This window comes from Podarcis muralis, chromosome 14 (genome assembly GCF_964188315.1).
Source record: "Podarcis muralis chromosome 14, rPodMur119.hap1.1, whole genome shotgun sequence".
NCBI lineage: Eukaryota > Metazoa > Chordata > Lepidosauria > Squamata > Lacertidae > Podarcis > Podarcis muralis.
Genome location: NC_135668.1, coordinates 26,785,411 through 26,811,559, shown reverse-complemented (window position 1 = coordinate 26,811,559; position 26,149 = coordinate 26,785,411). Strand labels below are relative to the sequence as shown.

Here is a 26,149-nt window from a genome sequence, read left to right as displayed (position 1 = left end):
GTGGGCGGTAGGAGGTTCTACGGCACAAGCTGAATCCTCTTTCAATCAAGCACCGGTGGGCGGTAAGGAAAATTACCCTCAAGAAAGATGCATTAGTGGGTGGTAGGTAGAAAAAGGTTGACTACTCCTGCTGTAGATGGAAGTGAGGGGCAAATGGGGCTTGTCAGCCTGGAAAGGTATCCCATCTAGGAGAAGGAGAACTCTGGTTCTAAATCTCCACTGCCTTGTGGGATATCTTCAGGAGAAGAAAAGTCTAAGGAGTAAACCCTCTGGAGTAAAGTCCCTAAGACGTTTGGCTGGCGCCTTGTTTGCCTCCTTCTGGCAACTCCTGCAGACAAGCTGGTGCTGAACATATTGCTCTGCTTTCCTTTGGACCACACCAGCAAGGCCGAGAGGGGGGTCGTGCCATCTGGGCAACCCAGGGCCTCCATATACACGGCTCAGGCTTTGGTGCTGCTAATACAGTGGTACCTCAGGTTACAGACGCTTCAGGTTACAGACTCCACTAACCCAGAAATAGTACCTCGGGTTAAGAACTTTGCTTCAGGATGAGAACAGAAATCGTGCTCCGGCGGCGCGGCAGCAGCAGGAGGCCCCATTAGCTAAAGTGGTGCTTCAGGTTAAGAACAGTTTCAGGTTAAGAACGGACCTCTGGAACAAATTAAGTTCTTAACCCAAGGTACCACTGTACAGTCGTTTGGCTTCACCCCCAGTAGCACACTCCATTGTCTCTCAAGACAGATGGATGCTAGCAACCTGGGGAAAAACAATGACTAGTGGAAAGCCCACATTTGAATAGTATGCACTTTGTGTGCACTTTTGCACAAAATACATGCTGAAAATGTAGAAAAGAAATGTTTTGATGCTTTCCAGTGCATTCATTCATAAAATATGCATTTTCTGTGCACAGAAAAGGTTGTACCCAATTCTAAACCTACTCAAAATAGACCTATTAAAATGAATGAACACAACTAACGTAGGCAGCTTTGGGAGCACTGGACTGCTGTGAAAAGTTGCCTGAATTTTCCTTACCCATTCCTAGGAGTGATCCTGATGAAAATAATTTTTGCAAACATGTACAGGTGATAGAATATGCAGGAAAAGAGAAACAGAAGTCCTGGATGCTTAACTCTGAGCTATTCAATAATAATAATAGAATAGAATAGAATAGAATAGAATAGAATAGAATAGAATAGAATAGAATAGAATAGAAACAAACAAACAAACAAACAAACAAACAGAAAAGCTTTGCAGTTGAACAGAGAGATTTCTAATTTTTATAAAACATTTGACTGCAGGCTAAGTGCTAAATCTCTGCCACGAATGCAAAATGTGGTGCAGACTTTTGGGGTGCATTTTCCATCTGTGGGTGGGGGGAAATGACCTGAAAGAAAGAGGGTGTGCAAACCCAACTGTCTCATGTTGATGCTGACATTTTGGGGTGCTCCATAAGACTTGAGGGCAGCACCATTGGGCCGATGGGCTTGGGGCCCCCAGCAAATGCCCAAACGTACCACCCTTTGCAGCTGGCCCCACTGATCCCAGTGGTTCAGAACTAGGACCTCAGGATAAGGTGATTTTACAAGTTATTCAATACATGAGTGTGTTCCAGAGCACTGCCACTTAGCCTGCCGGCCGTTACATTTTTTTCTGATCGTCCAGAAAAAGTTTGCATCTCCTCCTTTAAAGGGATTTTAAAAGTCTCTAGTTTCCTTGCTGTCAGAGCAGGTTTTCCATCTGTGTGGCTCAATGCCATCCCCTAAGCTCTACACAAGGCTATATAAGAGACCCCAGCAGTTGGAAAACACTCAGAGCGGATGTATTTAGACAGGAGTCCAGAAGGCGCAAAGAACTGGGAGCCTGGGGTAAGCTGCAACACTTATTTCTCTTAGCATCTCAAACTTCTTAGAGCTTGACTAGGCAGAACTAAATCTGAGCTTCTCCATCATTAAGTCCATTTTTAAAAATGGTGTGAGGTTGACTTTATATGCTGTTATATGCAAAAACCACTTACATACAACATGAAGAAATAGAGGCAGGGGTAGGAACAAATTTTTTATTGCTGCTCACTTGATTTAGACTGTGCTTTAATTTATCTTGATAAGTGGGAAGTTTCTTTAAGAACGGGTTATATATATCCTAAACACATAAAATGTGTTGTTGTTTTTAACCATGGAACTGTTGAATGCTTGGTTAAGTAGCAAGTTAGAAGCTTATAAGAGGCGGTTGTGTCAGAGGAGCAGAGGACAAATTGTTCTGCAGTGTGAAAACAGTGGATTTGCAAGGCAGGTTCGTCACGATGCAATGACTGGGAAAGTTGAAGGGACCACACCAGCCAGGACAGAACCTCTGATTTAGGACAGGTTGTCCCTAATTTATTCACACCATTAGGAAAGAGAATTCAGGACTTGGATAAATTCCTCCCGATTTTTCTCCAGCTATCACTCAACATTCAGAATTTGAAAAAGGAGGGGAGCGTTAATTTTCAAAGATGTTCAATAAAGAGCCACCACCGTGATCCAGGCAGCATGAAGAGCTTCTCATCTGGCGGAGAAATGGATGGGTGTGCCTAAGTCTCTGATATGAAGTCCTTTTGCTTTGCTTGGAATGGATGATTCCCACCCCCCCCTGCAAAAAAAAAAACCAAAACCAAAAAAAGTTCAGGCTTTATTTAATTGCATTAAAATGAAATGTATTGGCAAATGTGAACAAGAGTTTTAAAAAGAAAGAAAGAAAGAAAGAAAGAAAGAAAGAAAGAAAGAAAGAAAGAAAGAAAATTTTCATTCAACCGTCTAAACTCTGTTTTGTTTACATCTTGGACAGACCTTCTTTAGGCTTCAGTTGGATTCCCCCACAAACATATTTACTTCAGAGGGATCTGAAGGAGATGTGTGGGAGGCAATTGTAATAGCATATTCTCCTCCATTTCATCTGTTTGCAACAAAACAAGGCCCTTCCAGGCTGTCACTATTTTCGGGTGAGATTTAATCACATACCAGCAAATTCGGGTGGTTGCAGTTAAAGCTGATCCAGAGCTCTTGCGTAAAAAAACCTGCTGTGCCCCCAATGTGATGGTGAAATGCATTGGAATGTATGGGATGACAATTACTTGACCCAAAGTCATATAACCTACCCACAAACTTAGTGCAAACAAATCAAGATGAATGCTTAGGCTGTCTGGAAGTGTTCCCAATTATATATGATGTTCTATTTCAAGATTTCTAAAAAACACAGGGTGACGCGTGTAGGGATTTGGGGGAGAAATTCAAATTTATGCTTGTCAAACCTATCTGATTCACTCTTTCCAAAACAATACGAGAATGTAAACATGGGCATCCTTCGAAATTTGCACTTCTCTGAAATTTGCAATGTTGTCCTCTAGCCAAGTAATGTGTACAAAAATATGTAGACTTAGGTAAAGTGTGCATATAATTGCGCTGGTGAAAATAACATACAACAATGCAGTATATCAGAGAAAATTGCTTTGCAAAAACACTGATGAATTTCATGAGAACCTTTTTTTTTCATTAATCACAAACTACCGGTAACGTGGAAATGTGCAGAACTGTACTTAAAATCAAGAAAATGAGAAACTGAGAAGAAGGTGAAATTGATACATTCACCCAGCTCTAACCACATGGCGATGCTGGAAAGTTAAGCTTATTTACAAGAATTAAGAACATCAAGAAGTTTGTAATGTTCCGTTTCCTTTGGGACAGTTTTATGGCTGAGGTCTTTTGTGACTTGCGTTGTTGGTGAGGATGCTTTAACTCAGCTGTCTCCAACCTGGACTCCTCCAAATGTTTTGCCTTATAATGTTGGTTGGGGCACCAGGTCAGCAAACGATTTTTAAACGTTTCGCTGCTTTATATACTTTTGATTATATTGCACACTGCTCTGGGATTATTTTAATGAAGAGTGAGATAGAGATCTTTTAAACAGATAAATAAACAAGTGGCAAGAAGCATTTTCCAAAGTGCCCCTAAAATGTATTTCTAACTTTGGATTTGAATTTTTGAAAACCTGACCAAAGGTTGGATTTGAGCAAGGTTTTATTACAACCCTAATCTTAATGTGTGGCCTGCTGCAAGGATTCTACCAGGACGGTTTGCATTCTGCATAGGGATTCCCTGCAAATGCACACAACTCCTGACATGGCATTAGACGCAGTATTAAAACTCCTTATAATGTCAGTTTTAAAATATCAAAGTTTCTAGACCTTGTGAACATCATGATAGGCTTAAAGACATGAGGGCAGTGCCTAGTGAAACTCTCCACAGTGGAGTTTCAGTAGGAATCTCAATGGCTGGGGGTTAGGAATTCAGTTCCTGCTAGACTCCTTCCTTGCCTAGCTGCTTAGACAATCTCATATTCTATTTTGTGTGGGTGGAAGAGGATTCAGTACTTAGTAACAGACATTTTAGGGACGTGGGTGGGGCTATGGATTAAACCATAGAGCCTAGGGCTTGATGATCAGAAGGTCAGCAGTTCAAATCCCCGCAACGGGGTGAGCTCCCGTTGCTCAGTCCCTGCTCCTGCCAACCTAGCAGTCTGAAAGCACATCAAAGTTGAAGTAGATAAATAGGTACCACTCCAGCAGGAAGGTAAACGGCATTTCTGTGTGCTGCTCTGGTTCGCCAGAAGCGGCTTAGTCATGCTGGCCACATGACCCGGAAGCTGTACGCCGGCTCCCTTGGCCAATAAAGCGAGATGAGCACCGCAACCCCAGAGTCGGCCACGACTGGACCTAATTGTCAGGGGTCCCTTTACCTTTTAACAGACATTTTATTTTTGTAAAAAAATCCTAACACCAACAGGACTAGAAACTTGTAAAATAATTTGTACATTCTCTCAGTGCAAATCAAAACATGTAGCATGTCCGTGTACACATCTGTGTCTGAGGGCCCTGGGGAAAGGGTTTACACTTCGGAAGATTTCACATCCACATCATTTCTGGCTACATTCCTATCTGATTTGCGAGCGAAACTGGCTATAAGAAGGATCGTTATTTTTCTTAGCATATGTCTCGGAGGATGTTCCAATCTCAGGAGGGAGGATTGTGTTACAGGATGGATATGCCGTGGCCAAGCTCGGTTATTTCAGCATTCTTGAATCATTTTGGTTCTGGGGGCGTTTAATCCTTTTAAAAGGGGGCCTCCAATGAGATTGCAAGAAGCCATCATCTGCAGAACAGATTTAGTGTGGAAGCTTAAGTGGATAGACAGATATGAATACTGTCTCTGCTACACGCTTCCCTCTTGTTATACTTGAGAAGTTATGCCAGGAGTTTCAGGGCGGGGGGCGGAGAGGGGAAACATCCACTCAATTTTCCAATAAGTTAGAGCAGAGAGAGCCAGCTTCCTAAAAGTGCAGTCTGCTGCATCCTCCCTGGCCAAGATGCTCAGGGAACAGACCCTCTCTGTTGATGATGTCACTGTCCCGAGAAAACAGCCTAAGAGGGCATGGGTGGGTTTTTTTCGGGTGCTCCATTAGAAGCCCTGTTTATTGAGCATTCATCCAGATTTGCTTAGACAAAGCTTACATGGAGGTTAGACTTTGGTCTTTATTGAGCTTTCACTCTAATTTGTTTTTTTGGGGGTGCGGTTATACGACGTGTGGCAATCACCCTCCGTTCATCCTTATTTGTGGGTGGAGTGTTTATATGTCTTCCCGTTAATCCTTCCATTCATCCCACGCTTTCCGGGGCGTTTACCCATCACAGCTGTATCCAACTAAATTCTAATCAGAGTAGACCCACTGAGATGAATTTACCCAAATTAATCACATCTATTAACTTTGTCAGAATGTAAGAAGGGCCTGTTGGATTGGGCCAATGGCCCATCTAGTCCAGCCTCCTGTTTTTGCAGTGGCCAAGCAGATCCCTGCAAAGTCTCAAGAGTCTCAAGGTCAGGCTCCTATTGATAGACATGTCCTCCTTCTTCCCCAGTTGTTCCATGCAGGAAGATTAAACGTCCACTCAGACCAGAGGGGCACCACCTGAATGCATCCAATCTGACTGGGACTCAGCTCCCCACGAGGAACCAGTTCTGTCCCTGGAGGATGGCTGCAACACAGCGATGCCTCCTGGCTTCCTTCATCCTTCTCGGAGTGGCAGGCATTTTAGGTGAGCATCAAAGATGAAATTATTATTGTTTTGTTTTGTTTTAGCTATCCAGGTCTAAGAAAGATCTTCTTCATGCAGCTTTTGCATGCTCTGGAAGGACCATCAGAAAAAGCTCTGTTGGGTCAGACTAAAGGTCCACCGAGAATTGCGCTGGGCGAAAACTTGCTCTCTAATTTCCTGAAGGAACGACGCTTCTGTTTTTTTCCCCATCTCATTCGCAGGGCATTTGAGAATTCCTTTATAACTTTGGTGGCTGTGAAGTATAGAGCTTACCTTAATGTTTCCAGGTGACCAGGCTGACCTGCCCATGAGGCTCATGAGGCAGTCACCTCAGGTAGCAGGCTGGGGACGGCTGGGAGTTGTGGCAGATCCAGCCCCCAAGGAGCATGCTACTCTCTGCCTCCTTTGCTGCCACCCCGCTTGCTCCTTCCTGTATCTGCCCCACCTCCTTCAACATGCCAGGGCTTCCCCTGGCCATCTCCACTTGCCTAAGTCAGCAATGGAAGTGCGGCAGGGGGTGGAGGGAGGAAGCAGCGGCAGAGGTGCCATTTTCTGTTTTGCCTCAAGTGGCAAAGTGGCCTGGCCCTGCAGGTGGCCAAGGATGGCATGTGTTTTTCTTCCCAGTAAACATTTCCCTCACACTTTGCAGCCTCCCTGGCTGCCTCTGCTTCTTGATCTGAAAAAGCCCCAATGGAGGAGTTGCCTCAGGGGGCAAACTGTTGCACAGGAGGCCACGGAGACGTTTGCTGAGGGCCAGAGGCTGGTGTGCTTGCAGACCTTGCTTTTAAGGAAAATCCTTCCTTGTACCTTAAAATAAAATTCTGCAGGGATTTCTTCAAAAGTGAAAAAGTAAATGTGTTACTTGAAAACAAAAAGAGGTGCCCAGCAGGGAGTAGGAATTCCCAGCCCAGGATGCCATGGGATTTTCAGGAAACATCTGGGAGGGCTGTGGAGTGCAGACCAATAAAAGGTACTCCTTGGTCACCTCAACAGATATTTAAAGCCCTCCCCCCCCCCAATGAATCCTGGGAATTGTAGTTTGCCACTCATGGATCTATAATTCCCAGTACCCTTAGCAAATTACAGTTCCTGTGGTTCTTTGAGGGGGGGGGGCTTTAAATGTATTGTGTATGCACAGCCTAAATGTAAGGGGGACACACACTATTAAATTATTTTCACATTCAGTTTCTTTATACTTTATTTACATACTTACTTACTTGTCACATTTATATACCACCTAAGGAGCTCGAAAATACATGGTTCTCGTCGTCTCCATTTTTATCTCACAGCAACCCTGTGAGGTAGGTTAGGCTGAGAGATCATAGGAGCCAAGGTCCCTTCACCCACCCCATATAATATTTGTGGGGGCCGGGGGCATTTGCCATTCAAATGGTGTGTGTGTGCCATGTCTTGTGATGGATTATTCAGGGTGGGGCTTACCTGCCTCCCCCCTCAAAATTTTATTCAAGTTGACATCCCTGTGACTTACCCATGAGGACTTAAATCCCCCCACCAAAAAACTGATGTGGAGAGAACGGAACTCAAGACTGGGGGGGAGGGGGGCGGGAATGAGAATGTGAGAAACCCAAACGGACAGATTTGCTTGTCTTTTGCTTACACACACCTGCCTTCCCCTTGGGAATGGCTGTGGTGGGTGGGTTAGGAAAGCTGCCTCCACCCTCAGATCTGTGGCCTGAGGCAGTTGCCTCACTTTGCCTAACAGTAGGACCGGACTTGATGGAGTTGTGCTGGGAATAGGACGGGGCGATGGCTTCTCTGTGTGCTGAATTTCTGGCCTCCCCTGCATGCCCCAACAACCTTGCTTGCCTTCCTCAGTGGGGGCGGGAGGCGGGTTTGTCGTGGTTTCAGCTCTGCAAGAGGTTCTGCTCAACAGCCTGCGCAGACAGCTGCCGCTTGGCACACTCGAGTGGAAACCGAATTTGACAGGGAACAGACACAAAACCTTTTGTTTCCAATCTCCAAACCAGCTGCTCTCTTGCCCCACAGGCTGGGTCGGCTGCCATAAAATGAACCACTACACCAACGGCAGGCACCGCCAACATTTGTTCTTTTGAAAATGCATCTCGCACAGAGGCGCTGCCCCCCTCATAGCAATGAACCAGAGGTCCCATCTACATTGTGCGTTGACAGCACTTTAAACCGCCGTGGCTTTCCCAAAAGAATCCTGGGAGTTGCAGTTTGTACAGGGTGCTGGTGGCTACAATTCCCAAAGTGGTTTTTAGCAATCCCCCTTCCCAGCGAACTCTAGGAATTGTGGCTCTGTGAGGGGAATGGGGGGTGTCTCTTAACAACTCCCAGCACCCTTAACAAACTACAGCTCCCAGAACACTTTGGGACAAGACATGACTGTTAAACATGCAGGTGGGACTTCAGGTTCATTGCTATGCAAGGACAGTGTATTCATCTGGTGCCTTCATTATACAGTGGTACCTCGGGTTACATACGCTTCAGGTTACATACGCTTCAGGTTGCAGACTCCGCTAACCCAGAAATAGTGCTTCAGGTTAAGAACTTTGCTTCAGGATGATAACAGAAATTGTGCTCTGGCAGTGCGGCAGCAGCAGGAGGCCCCATTAGCTAAAGTGGTGCTTCAGGTTAAGAACAGTTTCAGGTTAAATACAGACCTCCAGAACGAATTAAGTACTTAACCCAAGGTACCACTGTATATCTGTTCAACCAGGCCTTTGGCTGATTAACACCAGCCTTTTAAACGTGTTCGTGGGAGGGGCGAGTATTATTTTGTTTGGGGAGTATTATTTTGTTGTCTTTGTTTTAACTATTAATTGTGCTTTTACCATGTACTTTTAATCTTGTGAACCACCCTAAGATCTTGTGATGAAGGATGGTATCTAAATCTAATAAATGATGATGATAATAATTGTGTGAGATGCATTTCACGCTATTGTGTAACCCTCTGAGTAATCAAGAAAACCTAATGTGTAATCAAATCAGGGTGAACACTCAGTAAATAGGTCATCTATGATATTATTTTCAAATCACATTTTTACCTCACCTTTCCTCTAAGGAGCTCAAGGTGGTTCTCCTCCTTCTCCATTTTATCCTCCCAAGAACCCTGTGAGGTAGGCGAGGCAAAGAGAAGAGAAAGTGGCTGGCCTAAGGTCACTCAGCAAGCTTTGAGGCTGATGGAGGGTTTGGCCTCTGGTCTCGCAAGTCCCATGACCCTAACCACTACACCACACTGCTCTGAAGTCCTTTCTTCAGTGCTGGCAACCGGATCACATCCTTCCTTGCAGTTAAGGGCAAGCAGTGCCAGGGACTTGGCCAACAAGCCATGCTCTACCTCCACAGGAAGGAATTAGAAGAGGAGCTTAGCTTTAGCCAAGTCTGTGCAGCGACAAGCAAGCCGAGCCTACAGAACCACAAAGGGAGGTTGTATCAGCCAGTCATTTCCTCTCTTAACTTTCTGGATTTTTCATTTACATTCGAATCGTCATCTGGCTTCCTTTTAGAGTCTGGGAGTTGTTTCCCTTCCTCCCCTTAATGCCTAATGTCTTGTATAGCACAAAAAAATTGGGGAAAGGTCTGCCGCAGACTATACAATTTTGCTCTTGCACCACGTTGCCAAATGCTCACATGCACCCCCTCGCCTCTCCTTTGCACGCACATCTATTTGGGGGGTGTGTGCAGGGATGCAGAGAGCTCCACTTGGCAGCTGTTGTTACAGCTCTGAGGCTGCCCAGCACTGTGACCAATAAGGCTTAAGAGATAGCAGCAGAATTGGGGCAGGGGATGGGACAATATTTCCACCCTGTCACCTGCAGAGTGTCACCTTTGCAGGCCAGGCAGGGCCCGGAAGGGCCAGAAGAACACCACAAATGTGAAGTCCTGGTGCCGGGGGGGGGGCAGGTACTGCCTCTGGGTGGAGGTCATGGGAGGACAGCACTTTGGGGTGGTCCTTTGAAGGATCTGGGTTGGCATCTCAGAGACTCTGCTGTGTGGAGGACAGGAAGAGGAGCAGCAGCTGGAATATATTATCAATATGGCTATATCGAACATTTCATTTTAATACCTTAAATCGTACAGTGGTACCTTGGTTCTCAAACGTAATCTGTTCCGGGAGTCCATTCAACTCTCGAAACTGTTCTAAAACCAAGGCGTGGCTTCCCATTGACTGCAGGAGCTTCCTGCATATCGGATGTTCGGCTTCCGAAAAACGTTCACAAACAGGAACACTCACTTCCAGGTTTGTGGCATTTGGGAGCCCATTTGCCCGGGAGCCAAGCTGTTTAACTACCAAGGTACCACTGTACTTCCACTGTTTTGTGTCATAAGCCACTTTTGGTTAGAACAGAATGCAAAAACGTTTAAATATTAAATTGAATCTAAATGGCTAGTTGAGTCTAGAGCACTAAACCTATGCAGCGCGGCATGGGGACTCGCTTCCACGGGGCTGAAAATTGTGTCTGCTCACGCGCAGATACCAAAAATCACTCACACACATGCACAATCTGGGATCTCCGTGGGACTGATCCGGCCCAGGCAAGATAAACCTTGCTGACCCCTGGTCTAGAGGGTCAAATATTTCTCTCCATTTCCCCCATATCCTGTTGTTTCCCCTTCTGTTTAGAGAGTAACATGAGCAACAAAAATTGAGATCCAAGACAGTGAGCACTTTCAGGCTGGGATCCCCTCCCCCAAAACAACCCTTTCCATGTTCTCTATAAAGAAGCCTGTGCACTGATGCCATTATATTAAGGGAGTCGTTTTCTGGCTCTTTCTGGCTCTAACTAAGACTCTGTTTGAGGCAAGGCTGAGTCCCAGAACATATTTAGGATGCTTTGGAATATGTGAACCTATGGACATGTACAAGGGATCCTTAGTAGGGCTGGAAAGAAATTTTATTCAGGTTGCATTTCAAGGGAAACCTGTATGAACGTTCTGAAACAATCCATGAACCAGTTTTGCAGTGTAATTCTCCAGCCCCAGAATGCGTACAAATATGCACATGCTAGGGCAGGGTGTGCACATAATGTATATATTATAGTGAGCAGAAAAAGCATACTAAAATCATAGCATTGTAGAGTTGGAAGGGACCCCGTGGATCATCTAGTCCAACCCTCTGCAATGCAGGAATATAAAGCTCTCCGATACGGGAATCAAACCTGCAACTTTGGCGTTATCAGCACCACCCTCTAACCAACTGAGCTATCCAGGCTGAGCCTTAGATATTATACTAGGGAACATGGCTTTGCAAAAATGTGTATATAAGGAGAGATTGCACCTACAATTATGTACATTAGGAGAGACTGATATTAAAATGCTGGTGAATTTTCATCAGGACATGAAACAAAACATTGCAAGCTAATGTGGAAATGTAGAGACCTGAACTTAAGGCTGGAAAAAATGAGAAACCAAAATTTGAAAGGTTCACCCATTCCTACACTGAGTAACCACAGTGTCTCTACACATCAGGAATTGAAGCGGACATGCATTTACAAAATTCCAGCATCACAAGGAGCATTGAGGACTCCCAGTATGTATTCTCTAGAAACTAATAGCTGGGTATAATAGAATTTATGCTACTGTTATCACTTCAATATGTTATTTTCTCCAGCTGGTTTGATTATGTTTTTCTCCTGACTTTTCTCTCCCTGAGGCGAGCGAGTTCTAAAGCAATCAGTCAGCAGGATCAAGCCAGGACAGAAACTGTACAACCCTCTGATCAAACGCGGTCCAGACAGTAAGTCATTTCCCATCTCTAGTAGTTTTGTTTTAGGAAAGAGGGAGGATGTCTCGGACTTTGCCATTCCTTAAATAAAAAGAGAATGATTTAATTTACAACAGATCCAACCAGTTTGTCTCCACGACTTTCTTCAGTAATGGAAAACATACTAAGTAAGTCCTGCCACTGCTGAACAACTTTTGGCGAGCAGCAAAAGAGAATCGGCCTGGCTGCGTTTGCTGGACAGCGAAAGTCAAACATAGAACAGCAGCCCATTTCAAGGCCGGTCCTGCCAATAGGCAGAGAAGGCAGTCTCCTCAGGCAGAATATGCTGGACTGGTGGTGGCAGCACCTGGTCCATTTATTCCTCATGATCTAGAAAGGGAGCCTTTCTAGATCATGCCCAAAGCCCAGCTTAGTCGAGCATTCAATAGCTACGAAAAGGTTTGGTGGGGGGGTGAGCATAGGTCAAAGGTTAGCCATGGTAATTGCTCTCATTTCCCAGCACCCAGAAAGTTGGAACTCCCTGCTTATTGACATCTGCAAGGTACCTTCACTGTGCTCTTTTAGATGCCTGCTAAAACATTTTTGATTAGGCAAGCCTTTCCAGATATGTGTACAGTGGAAACTCTTGATACGTACCGTCCTCCTTACGAATGCTTCGGGTAACAAGCTCTGCTAATCTGGAAGTACATGCCCCTAGTTGTGAACTTTGCCCCAGGATGCGAGAGGAAGTCGCGTGTTGGCGGTGCGGCAGCAGCGGGAGACCCCATTAGCGAAAGCGCGCCTCATGTTAAGAACGGTTTCGGCTTAAGGACGGACCTCCGGAACGAATTAAGTTCGTAACTGGAGGTACCACTGTAATGTTGATATGCTTTAACCTGGTTTTTAGCTTATCGTTCATGTTACTTATTTTTAGAGCAGTGTTTCCCAAACGTGGCTCTCCAGCTGCCTTTGGACTACGGGTCCCATCATTCCTGACCACTGGTCTTGCTAGCCAGGGATAATGGGGATTGTAGTCCAAAAGCAGATGGAGACCCAAGTTTGGGAAACACTGTTTTCAGAGGTTTTAAATTGTTGTTTTTCACTGTGTTTTACGGGTAATTTAGTTGTTTTATTCTTTTTGTAAACTGCTGTGAGGTTGTGGGTTTTTTTTTAAGTAATCAAATGCTATATACTGTATTTTTTGCTCTATAAGACTCACTTTTTCCCTCCTAAAAAGTAAGGGGAAATGTGTGTGCGTCTTATGGAGCGAATGCAGGCTGCGCAGCTATCCCAGAAGCCAGAACAGCAAGAGGGATCGCTGCCTTCGCTGCGCAGCGATCCCTCTTGCTGTTCTGGCTTCTGGGATTTAGATATTTTTTTTTCTTGTTTTCCTCCTCCAAAAACTAGGTGCGTCTTGTGGTCTGGTGCATCTTATAGAGCGAAAAATACGTTAATAAAATAAAAATTGAGGATTGCGGGGCAGAGAGTGAAAGAGAGTGGCTTACCAACAGGGTCTATGGCACATGCGAGGTTCAAACCAGGGACTTTCTGATCCACAGATCAGTCTCTTAGTCAGTATACACCACCACTTTCACTGTGTGAAGTGATTCTGAATATGTCTAAGAGCAAGTGGAGGAACCGAGCAAGCTACCTTACGAAGCCTGACCATTGGTCTATCTAGCTGAGTATTGTCTGCACTGACTAGCAGTGGATTTCAGGCAGAGGACATTCCCAGCCCTGTCTGGAGAGGTCAGAAATGGAACCTGGGACCTTCTGCATGCAAAGCAGATGCTCTAACACTGAGCCTTTCCCTGCAAACTTTCCAGTTTACATTGGATTAAGAAAATAGAAAATGAAAGCTGAGTAGACAGTTAACCAATCAAAGGGGTGAAGAGAAGGAGGGGACAAATTAAAGTAGAGCTGAATTATATACATACTAGCTAAAAACAGCTTTTTGGAGTTAGATGAGATCCTGCAAGGCTGTGTCATATGAAACCTCATTTAAGAGACTATAGGTCCATCTGGCTCCACATTATCTACACTGACTGGCAGTGACCAGGGCCTCAGGCAGAAGACATTCCCAGGCGACATACCTGGAGATGCAAGGAACTCAACCAAGGATGAGAAGCTTCTGCCTGCAAAGCAGATGTCTCAGTACTTAGCTATGGCCCTCCCATCAGTGTCTTTTCCAAATCATGTTTTCCATCTTAATACTCATGCTAAGCTAGGGGGTTTGTTAATTCTAAACAATAAAACTGATGGAAGACAAGAAGGTTTCCAGGTACGTGAGAGGCACCCTGCATTCTTCTCTGTTATCCAGGCAATGTGAGATGGACCACTTGGTTTAACATTGACCACCCTGGAGGCAATGGGGATTACGAGCGCACAGATGCCATCCGCTTCTACTATCGGGACAGGTTGTGTTCCAGGCCCATCCGCGTCGAAGCCCGAACGACAGACTGGATCCCTGCTGCCAGCACAGGCCAGGTGGTTCACTCCAATGCCCAGGAAGGATTCTGGTGCCTGAACAAGGAGCAGCCTGCAGGGCAAACATGCTTGAATTATGCTGTCCGTTTCCTGTGCCCCAGAGGTAAGTGCTCACCTGATGAAGAGAGCACAGCAGAGGTTATATTTTCTGAGAATTCTCTGGAAAAATAATCTCTCAAAGGACCTGTTGATGGCATTTTACCATTGTACTGTTGAGAGTGTATTAACTTATGGTCTGTGTGTGTGGTTTGGGAGCTGCACCGTCAGGGAAAAACCAATGCTGTCCAAGGTTGTAAAGACTGCAGAGAGAATAATTGGGTGCACTCTTCCCACCTTGGATCAAATCTATGCTTCCAGGTGCCATAAGAAAGCTACAGAGATAGTGCAGGATAGTGCGCACCCTAGAAATCATCTCTTTCAGCTTCTGCCTTCTGGAAGAAGGTACAGGGTTATAAAGACTCGAACTAGCCGCCTGAGAAACAGTTTCTATCCAAATGTGATTTTGATTTTAAATGCAGTGTAAGGTTGTCTCTATGGGAGTATATTGTATTTAATTATGGGGTATCAGAGTTTTTAGGGGGTTAACCAGGCTGGGATAGCTGGGATAGCAGGCTTGTTGGTTTTTGAATGTCTGATGTAGATTTTTTTCAGTTTCATTGTTCTGTATGGGACAATGACAATAAAGATTATTGTATCGTATCGTATAAGAAGGGCCTGGTCACTGGATCAGGCTAGACGTCCATGTAGTCCAACATCCAGGCTAGTTCAACATCCTGTTCTCACAGTGACCAACCAGAGGCCCAGAGGCAGGAACTGGCTGCAACATCATTCTCCCCCCTTGTGATTCTCAACAACTGGTATTCAACAGTAGAGGCAGAGCATAGCCACCATTAGCCTTACCCTCCAGGAATTTGTCTAATCCTCTTTTATGCTGGGGTGTGAATAGATGCTAGGAGAGGCTACATTTATTAGATATTATTCTTCCTTCATCACGTTTGTGAGTTCAGCAGAGTGCCATCCCTTTGCAACTTAAAAGGGAAGCAAAGATAGGCTAGTTTTAGACTTTTAGTTTAAGCAATCCAGGATGCTTTAAGGCAGACTGGATTCTCCTAGTATTTCCCCCTTTTCTCCCCCTTAAAACAATAATTGCACAAACAGACTTGTAAAAAGGTAAATATGACATTTACCCACTCAGAATGCTTGTTGGAGAGTAACAGATACAGCAACTTTGTTCAGACTTTGTTCAGGCTTAAAATGGTAATTCTGTTAGAAAGACATACTTTAGCCTAGCTTAAGATGGTGTCTGAACATTGGAGCTCAAACTCAGCAGATGTTCTCAAATTTCTGGATTGGTGGAAAGTGACAAAAAAGATGATGGGTCCAAGCAGGTAGGAAAATATGCATAGCTCAGGGCACAGAGTTCTCTCTAGCAAACTTACAGGAAAACTCTGTGAGCTTCAGCTCTTATCATGTGCCTGTCTAGCAAAATATGAATTGATGGTTTGACTGCACTTTAAATACCCCCATTTTAAAGCCACCCAAGTGGGTGGGCATCACTGGGAGATTTCCTAGTGAGGGTCTTTGCACAGCAGGTTTTGCCCAAATAAGACTAAGGAGAAAGTAGTCTTCCTTGGGAAGATTTATGGCCAAGATATGCTCAAGAAGATGAGGTAGAGAAGGCTGCTTCTATTATTCACCAAAAGCACTATTTTTTTAAAAAGTAAGAAATCACTGTAAGAGAAAGGCCCCAATTGTTTTATTTTGGACGCATGAGGCCAGACCTCAGTAACACAGTGACAATCTTGTTGCCAGACTCCTTACCTCAAGATTCCAAAATGTTATGGTCTTCGTGGTCAACGTGGAGCGAATGTTCTGGAAAATGTGAACAGGACGGTGTCCAGACTCGGACCAGGACCTGCCTCGCGGAAAGCCTTCAGGAGCCACACTGCAAAGAAGTGAGCGAGGAAGGGCGACGCTGTCCTGGACCTCCTTGCTCAGGTGCCCCCATAAAATTCTGTGTTGTGGGTGAACTGTACTTGCATATCCCCCCCCCACACACACCTCAAACCCTCACCCCCAAGATGCCTTGTCTAGCATCTTGTTTGATGAAGAGAACTCAAAAGCTTGTCACAATTTTGTGAGAGGTTGGTTGGTCCCTAACCAACAAGAGGTGTTGAGGTCTGGGGTTGAAGACCCATTGCTATTTCTGCAACTGGGTCCCAGAAGGGTCCCTCCCTCCAGCATACTGGGGTCACCCAATCAGCATGAAAGGGGAGCTTCTTGGCCACTGAGATGAAGTCTTCCCACCCTTTCTGCTGATTGGAGCCAATCAGAGTGAAAGGAGGTGGGTCAGCCACTGAGGATTGGCTCCAAGGGTCACTCTGGAGAAAGAGAGTGGGAAGATCTCTGAGGAGCCATTGTCCTGTATGTTCCAAAGCTAAGCATTTATGAACACTGAAAACACAAGGTGCTTCCGTTTCAAGGGAATGGTATGCAAGTTCTGTTATATACAATGGACCTTAAAGGAAACATAAATAAGTCACGCAGAAAGAATACAGTGGTACTTCGGGTTACAGATGCTTCAGGTTACAGACTCCACTAACCCAGAAGTAGTACCTCGGGTTAAGAACTTTGCTTCAGGATGACAACAGAAATCATGCAGCACAGCGGCAGCAGGAGGCCCCATTAGCTAAAGTGGTGTCTCAGGTTAAGAACAGTTTCAGGTTAAGAACGGACCTCCGGAACGAATTAAGTTCTTAACCCGAGGTACTACTGTATATTGGAGGACTCCAAATCATTTGCACATGTAAAATAAATATTGCTGAAATGCAACCGATGGAGATCTACATTGATTGTTGTAATGCAACAAATATTATTGTTGTAGAATTATAGCCATATTGTATCTTCTCAGAATTTTGTATAGTCTTAGAAGGGGGCATGGCTGTGAGAAGGTGTGGCAGTGTTTGCCATGGTAGGACCCTGCACATCTGAATTTGCCACTATACTACTGCTAACAAAGGCATTGCCTAACTGTGGATTTTGGAAGAAAGGCTGGCGGTGACTGTGGTCCTTTCAGCTCCGTCTAGGGATGGGAGAGAAATTTAATTCAGATCATGTTTAAAGGGGAATCTATCAAATTCTCAAACAATATGAGAACCAAAATACAACTACCCAAAATTCACACTTGTCTGAATTTTACAGTGTGGTTCTCCAGTGACTGTTTACTATTAATAATAATTTTGTTATTATTGTTGTTGTCATTAAATTTATATCCCACCCATCTGGCTGGGCTTCCCCAGCCACTCTGGGTGATTTACAACATATATAAAAATACAACAAAACACCAAACATTAAAAAACAAAATATCCTATACAAGCAACCAACAAACCAATAGAAACCAATATAACAATAATAACAGTTTAGTTATACCCAAATTAAAATAACCACAACCTCAACTAAACATTTAACCAACACCTGTCTGACAAAAACAAAAGAGGAACCAAAATTAGAACCGTTTATAACATTTTAGCCAGTTGCCTCAACCCTAGAGTTGTTCCAGCATTGTCCCTCCGGCCTCCCAGGAGCCTCTTTTAGCTGTTCAAGGTGAGTCTGGGCTCCACCCTGTAGGCCAGGTGGAAATGGGCCCTGTAGCAGGAAGCAGTCTTCCTTCCAGCACTCATGGCATCAAATGCAAATATTAGCGGAAAGTGTGTGTAAAAATGAACACATTAGTAAAACACATTTTTACAATCCTTGCAAAAATGTGTACATTAGTCAGAGAACTGCATGTAAAAATGTGTTTATTAGGATAATTCTTTTCTTCCTTCTTTTGGGGTTGTATCCAACACCAGTGATATTTAGAGTAGACTTACTGGAATTAATGGACACACCTAACTTAGATCCATAAATTTAAGTAGGTCTATAACTTTATTGGATACAACCCTTAATTGTGCGTTTCAGAGAAGACCATGTACACACCATACATTTAAAGCACATGTGGTCCCCCAAAGAATCTTGGGAGCTGTAGTTCACCCCTCACAGAGCTGCAATGCCAAGCAGCCTTAACAAACTACAGTTCCCAGCATTCTTTGGGGAGTACTGTGTTCTGTGTGCAAGCTGTGTACACAGTCAAATAAAAAAATGATGTGATGTGTCATAACCGGCAGTTTTCTCCATCCCTCAGTTTGCAACATGACCTGCTCCATGGGCCATGTGAATGCTGAATGTGACACCTGCATGTGTGAGGAACACCTGCTTCGTGGCAAAGTCTCCTTGCAAGGTGGTGGCCCTGCAGTCGGTGCAGCCGTCTCCTTGCAAACCAAGCCGACAAAACTATTGACAGTGACTGACAGCAATGGGGAGTTTCAGGTTCCTGGCGTGTGCCTTGATGGCAAAACCGCCTTGCAGATCAAAAAGCCAAATTACAAAACAGCTTTGGTCATCGTCCCTGAGAGTTCCGCACGTTCCTCATCAGTCCACATCCACTTGGAAAGAGCAGGTAAACAAAGCAACTTCGGTGCAAACTGTTCAAAGGGATGGGAGCCACACTCTTGTTACCTGCCACACACCTGAGCTCACATATGACATCAAGGGTGGAGCAGGTGGCTGTAGTTTGGGAGGAAATGGCCTTGTGGGTTTAATTAGGCTGGCAGGCCTGAGGTTCTCCAGGTCTGGATCAAACACAGGAAATGGTAAATCCAGCTATGTAAGCCAACTCAGTGAGGAATATTTTCTGCCCCCAGAAAAACCGTACATGGTGACGCATCCTGAGAGCAAAGCCAGGAGAGAGGGACAAAGTGTTTCTTTCTGTTGTCAGGCTGTTGGAGACCCGGTACCTGACCGATACTTTTGGTAAGTGCTTAAAGTTCACACAGGCAAAGTATGTTCCTTAATAGGTTATAAAAACTGCATAAAGCTATAATTAAGTCATTATACTAATGCCACAGTTTTTATTTCATTAAGCTCCCACTGACATTAGTTTTGTTCTAAAGCAGCAAATGCAGCCACATGAAGCAGCACCACGGAATTGAATGTTGTGAAGCCCCAATAGGGTTTGGGGGCTGTTAAAGGAACACAAAGCAGCCTGCAAAGGAGGGATGTTTTCTGTCCCAAAATCAACATTAGCTGCTACCCGCCCTAGTGCTTCTGACGTGTGTAGTTATAAGGGTAATTGCCCATGTGGAAAATTGCAGATGGGAAAGCTTTTGGAGGGGGGAAATTGTGAGCCCAGAACATATGGAGCCTCCTAATAGCACTGGAATAAACAATTCTTTAAATAGGGTGGTGTTCAACCAAGATCTAATCAGAGTAGACCACTAAAATTAAGGTATCTAACTCAATTCCGTTCATTTCAATGGGTTTAGTCTGAGTAAAGCCTGGTTGAATACCAACCACAATATTTACTGACAATGGCAATTTTTAATCCCGCTCTTCAGCAAAAAAGAGAGAGAGAGAGAGACTTGCAGAGTGGCTTGCAATTCAGTTAAAAGGCTTACAAAAAAAAAAAAACACAGCACAAAAGGAAAATGGATTGGGAGGGAGGAAGAGATAGGCAAACTCATCTACAAGTTGAAAGGTTACAAATTGTTCTGATGACCAGCTGGGATGAAAAAGTTCAGGGAGAGGAGGCAACAGAAGTTGCTGTGCTGATGGAGCAGTCCTGCTTCCTTCTCTTCCCGTATCTGCTGCTGCCTGATGGAATGACTGCTGCCAGGTGACAACTGATGGAGGGAGGAGTCTGGGTGATAACCCATCACCTGTTTGTTTGTCCCAAACACTTGGTTCTTAGAGGTATACTGCTAATTTCTTCACATTATTTATCTACTATGTATTTTGGAACATTGTTTTGTTTGTTCGCTATTCACTGGGACACTGCTTAAGACACCCTAACCAAATGTTGCACAATGGTTCCTCAGATCAGGAAGCAGCTTTTTATGTTTGGATGCAATTGGACGCCATTTTGAATCACAATGGCAGCCTGAACCTTTCAAAACTGCACTGATCTTTTTGGTTTCTTAGAATTCCTGAGCAACGCCGAGTACGAGGCTGCTATTGATTCGATAAACTTTTATCACAGATCTCCCATTAGCTTTCCATTGCCAGGGTGGGGAAAGGGAAATCATCAAGACAGCAGACCTGGAAAATCCACAAAAGCAAAGAGAGGTAGAAAAATGTTATGTACTGAAGTTCTCACCCTGGGCCAGCAGGGGGATACTGTAGATAGTTCAGGTCCACATATGCAAATAAGGGATTGAAAGTGACGTTCAGTGATTGGATAGTTACAGAAAATGGTTACTGTTACGTTCTAGTGGAGTTCTATATAAGCAGGCTGGCTGAACCCTTCAGTTCAGTTCTGTTCTGGCCTGTGAATAAACAAGAGCTGTTTGAAGAATCTCTTTGATTCTAAGTTTTGAGTCTTCCCTTTCTGAAAATACTACAGGTTCCACAACGAAACCTTGCTAGACCCTTCACTTTATAAGTACAAAAGCAACCTGGTGATAAAGAACTTGAAAATGGACCAAGCTGGAGAGTATTATTGCAAGACCAGCAATGATGCAGGATCTGTGAAGTCCCGAGCAGCCACACTTTCTCTAACAGGTAAGAAGCCATTTTTGGAGGGGCAGGGAGGCAGAAGTGGTGGTGGACTTCAAATCTTCCCTATTCCTTACTTATAGTGTATGGAAGCAAGTGGGGCAGTCCCAGTGCACACCCACACCACAGAGTGGAAGTGGGACTGGACCGCTTGGAGGGTCCCCCCCCCCATTCCAATTAAGCAATACAGTTGTACCTTGGTTCTCAAATTGTTCGACTCTCGAAACGGTTCGAAAACCAAGGCGCAGCTTCCGATTGGCTGCAGGAGCTTCGAATGTTTGACTACCATGGTACCACTGCATATACATTTTATGAGATAAATAAATTAATTAATTCAAGCAATGGAAATTGCCTTCATGAGGCAAGAAAGGATGCGTGGATTTCTATAGTTTGTGTTGATTTCACAGATGTCCATTCAGAAGTCTGTTCAGTTCCCCCTTTCACACGTTGTTGCCGTTTTTAAAAAAATCTACACAACATTATTTTATCTTAGTGTATGCATTTCTGAATGCATATCCTAAACAATATTTTTTTAAAAATTATTTTGGCATCTATTTATTTTTTAGCAGGCAACTGTTTTGCAAAAAAACAAAGTAGTGCCATCTCAGCTTTTTAAAAAAATGAAAAAAGGTATCTGAAAAGCAGCTGCAAATATTCTGCCTGTATTTTATACCTGACATCTATAGGGTAAAAACTGTTGCTCAGCTGAACTTGGAACAAATGAAACATTTAGAAACAGGAGAGAAGGATGGAGGGAAGCAAATTGGAGTTCTATGGCGCCATAGCAGCTAGGCCCCATGGCAAACAGACTTGAAGGAGGTGCCCCTTTTGTAATCTGGCTGCCAATCTGCACTCATGCTGGGACAGCTGTTCTCTCCATCTATAATGTCCAGGACTCAGTCTAGAGCCCCCATACCTCCCAAACCAGGGTCCCAATCCAAGTTGAGTCTCCTATGCTGGCAATTTGTAAAAACTCCCCACCACCACCTCTCGTGCCATTTGGCTACTTGCAAGGATTGGTGAAGCTGTCAAATTTCAGTTTCTCATTTTCCCAACCTTAAGTTCAATTCTCCAACATTTCCACATTAGTTTGCTTGAAAACAACGACAGCAAGCTCATGAAAATCCATCATTTTTATGCGGCTTTTTCCTAATGCGCACATTTTTGTATGGAATTTGCCTAATATATAGTGTGTTACGATGTGCTGTTTTGACAAATGTGTGCATTGTTATGTACACTTTTCCCTAGCTGGTGCATTTTTCTGGTACACATTACGTGGCCGGAGAACTGCAAATTTCAGGAAAGCGTGAATTTTGAAGGAGTGCTATGTTTGGGTTTGCTTATCATTTGGAGAGTGTGAATTACGCAGGTTTGCCTTTAAATGCAAACGGAGTTGAATTTCACCAGCTTAGCTCTGTTGATAAGAATGCGGTGCTGATAACGCCAAGGTTCTATCCCCGAATGGATTGCAGCTGCACATTCCTGCATTGCAGGGGGTTGGATTAAATGACCTTTGGGGTCCCTTCCAACGTTACAATTTGATGACTCTCCCCCATTGCTAGCTACTTTCCAGAGAAAAGTTCTTCACTCAATGGACACCCATGTCATTAGTATCCTGTGTTATTCAGCCCTTAGTTACATGGGTTCAGAACTCTCACTTTTTGGCTTGAACAACATTCCTGCATAAGGGAAGTCCCTGAACTCTCACAGAAATGGCTGCACAAGAAACTAACATATGAAATCTATTTCTACAGCAAAGAATGAAGCTCCTTGCAACCCAAGGCCCGAGAGCTATCTCATCCGGCTGCCACACGACTGCTTCCAAAACTCAACAGGCTCCTTCTACTATGACGTTGGCAGATGCCCATCCAGTGCCTGCTTTGGGATGTTGGATAACGGCCTCCGCTGCAAAGACATTGCCGCTTACTGCTGTGGGGTCTCCAGAATGGAGACACGAGAATTAACCTGTTCCGGGTACACACTTCCCATCAAAGTCAATGTGAGGTGCGGCTGTCAGAAGTGCGTTGAAGCCAAGGTGACGGTGCGAGGAAGAGCCGTGGCTTCCGACACGCAAGAGCCCATGAGGTTTGGCCATATATACATGGGGAATAACAGGGTGAGCATGACCGGCTATAAGGGAACCTTCTCCATTCAAGTGCCACCCAACACAGAGAGGCTGGTCCTCACGTTCGTCGATCGCCTTCAGAAGTTTGTGAACACAACCAAGGTGCTGCCTTTCAACAAAAACGGCGGGACCGTCTTCCATGAGATCAAGATGTTAAGGAAGAATCCGCCCGTCACGCTGGAGTCGACAGAGACCAGCGTGATACCTCTGGGAGTTATGGAGGGGGATGACCCGATAGCCGAACTGGAAATTCCCCCCAATACGTTCTATAGACAGAACGGAGAACTCTATGCTGGGAAGGTGAAAGCCAGTGTGACCTTCCTGGACCCAAGGAATGTCTCTAGTGCAGCCATAGCACAAAGCGACTTGAACTTTGTAGACGACGAAGGCGACATGCTCCCTCTGCGGACGTATGGCATGTTTTCCATGGATTTCACGGATGAAACCTCCGCCGAAACCCTCAACGCAGGGAAAGTGAAAGTCCACCTAGACTCCGCTCAGGTGAGGATGCCAGAACACCTGAAGGGAATGAAGCTCTGGTCTCTGAACCCCCAGACAGGCTTATGGGAAGAAGAAGGAGACTTCCAGCTTGACCAGAAAAGGCGCAACAAGCGAGAAGAACGGACATTTCTGGTAGGCAACATGGAGATAAGGGAAAGGAGGCTTTTCAACCTTGACGTCCCAGAGAGCAGGCGGTGCTATATCAAGGTGCGCACTTACAGAAGCGAAAGGTACCTGCCCAGTGAGCAAGTTACAGGGGTGGTGGTTTCCGTTATCAACATGGAGCCCACACCAGGCTACTCGACCAATCCTAGAGCATGGGGCCGCTTTGACAGCGCTGTCACTGGCTCCAACGGCGTTTGCGTGCCCGCTTTCTGCGATGACCAAAACCCAGATGCCTACAGCGCTTACGTCATGGCGAGCCTTGGAGGGGAGGAGCTTGAAGCTGTCCCCTCATCTCCAAGGCTTAGTCCTACTGCTGTTGGAGTCCCGCAGCCGTATCTCAATAAGCTGAAGTACCGGCGGACGGACCACGTGGATCGTAACGTGAAGAAGACCGCTTTCAGCATCAGCGTGGCGAAGCCCACTCCAAACGCTGCTGAAGAGAGCAACGGCCCCATATACCCTTACGAGAAACTTCGAGAATGTGAAATGGCTCCACATAGTGCCGCTCACTTTAGGTTTTACAGGGTAGAAGGAGACAGGTATGACTACAACACAGTTCCTTTCAACGAGGACGACCCCATGAACTGGACAGAAGACTACTTGGCCTGGTGGCCTAAACCGATGGAATTTAGGGCTTGCTATGTCAAGGTAAGGATCAACGGGCCCCTGGAGGTGAATGTGAGGTCTCGCAACATGGGGGGCACGCACCCACGTACAGTTGGCCAGCTGTATGGCATCAGAGATGTCCGTAGCATCCGTGACCAAGAGCGACCTAACATTTCAGCAGCGTGCCTGGAATTCAAGTGCAGCGGCATGTTGTATGACCAGGAACGTGTTGATCGGACACTGGTGAAAATCATCCCACAAGGGAACTGCTACCGGGAGAGTGTCAGCAGCACACTTCATGAGTATCTGGTGAACCACCTTCCCGTTGCGGTCAACAACGACTCCAGTCAGTACACCATGTTGGCGCCTCTTGACCCTCTTGGTCACAACTATGGGATCTACACAGTTACAGACCAGGATCCCAGGACAGCCAAGGAGATAGCTCTGGGAAGGTGCTTCGACGGAACATCTGACGGTTCCTCAAGAATTATGAAGACCAACGTGGGCATAGCGCTCACCTTCAACTGTCAAGAGAGAGACGCGCAACAGCAAAGCTTGTTCCAATCCCTGCGCAATGTGCCGAACAGGTACCCGGTGAGCCCTCTTAGAGGGAGGGTAGGGGTGAGAATGTCAAGCGAAAGCCGTGCTGGTCAGATTAGGGGGAAAGGCACCCCCTTTGTCAGAGTTCCTCAAAGAACCCAATAAGATCTTATAATCCAACGCGATCCAACAGCTCCATGGGGCTCAGAGGGTCTTTGCCAGCGCGCACACACGTAAATTCTGGGGACAGCATCACATGGACGATAGTATTTTTTTAAAAACACTGATTTATGTGGGGAAGCCTCTGCCCATATGAAGTTCCTTGAGTCCTTCAACACCTTTTACTAACATTCAGATCTCATCCTAGGAATGCAGTGAAATACTTAACAAGATAAATAGCAAGCACTTGATTAATACATCTGATAAAATCACACTGGCTGCCCCTGGCTTAAGCAGTAGCACCTCTCAGTGAAGTACTGTCTGAAGAGACCTCCGGGTATAGGACAGTATATAAATTCAACAAATAAATAATAAAAAAAGAAGAGAGTGTATGCAGGACAGACCAAGATGCACCAACAAGAAGGCCCTTCTCTCACTGATGTGCTCCAATCCCCCCACCACTTCCTTCCACCTGGATTAAATTTTGCATACCTCTTAAAAAGGGAATGAATATTTGCAGGTAAGCTAGCCTCAGCCCATATGCTTCAGCCCGAATTCTGCATCACCGGCAAATCCTTTCTTTTAAATTTTAGAACTTACTGCATTTAATCAATACCAGTACTGAAGATTCCCTCTTTGAGGAAGGTTGCATTTTAAGAGTCTCTGACCAAATGCAGCTGAAGAGTTAACACCTAATCTATGTAATTAAGATCTTGTTTTTCAGAAGAATGTTTAAAACTGTAAAAAAATGTTCTCTGCAAGGGTGGAAGAAGCTATATCGAATATTTAAAAAAAAATGTACATAAATTCTTTTTCTGGTAAGTGGCTTTGGCAGCCCCATTAACAAATGATAAATAAAAAGGAAGCTATTCCTTCATATTGAATCTACAGTATCTGTAAGGCTCTGTAAATGTGAACAATGATATTTATTTCTGTATTTGCTCTGCAACTGTGTGTGTGTTTTCATTCCTGCCATACTGCTCTTGCGAACTTCTTCCCTTCTTTGCAGAACACAGAAATGCCAATTATGTAAATGTATTCACTACATTTTCACCCCACACGTCCTCCAAGGAAATCAAAGCAGCATGTATGGGCTCTTCTGTGACCCGACCCCCCCCCCCCCAGTACTTACAACAATCCTATGAGGGAGGCCAAGAGACAG

At 44.9% G+C, this 26,149-nt stretch overlaps 1 protein-coding gene across 2 annotated transcripts; it reads left to right on the top strand.

Moving 5' to 3' along the window:
- The first annotated feature begins 1,710 nt into the window (after positions 1 to 1,710).
- Positions 1,711 to 25,924, top strand: CILP (cartilage intermediate layer protein). 2 transcript variants are annotated; one of them, XM_028705757.2, is made up of 9 exons: positions 1,711 to 1,865; positions 5,948 to 6,124; positions 11,763 to 11,846; positions 14,134 to 14,403; positions 16,113 to 16,298; positions 18,484 to 18,798; positions 19,043 to 19,151; positions 20,740 to 20,897; positions 22,646 to 25,924. In XM_028705757.2, exons 2-9 carry the CDS (start codon positions 6,061 to 6,063, stop codon positions 24,991 to 24,993), a joined length of 3,534 nt encoding a protein of 1,177 aa, XP_028561590.2. In that variant the 5' UTR covers positions 1,711 to 1,865; positions 5,948 to 6,060; the 3' UTR covers positions 24,994 to 25,924. The 2 variants fall into 2 exon arrangements, with proteins under 2 accessions (XP_028561590.2, XP_077775159.1); XM_077919033.1 differs by lacking the exon at positions 1,711 to 1,865 and adding an exon at positions 5,530 to 5,548.
- Positions 25,925 to 26,149: the final 225 nt, after the last annotated feature.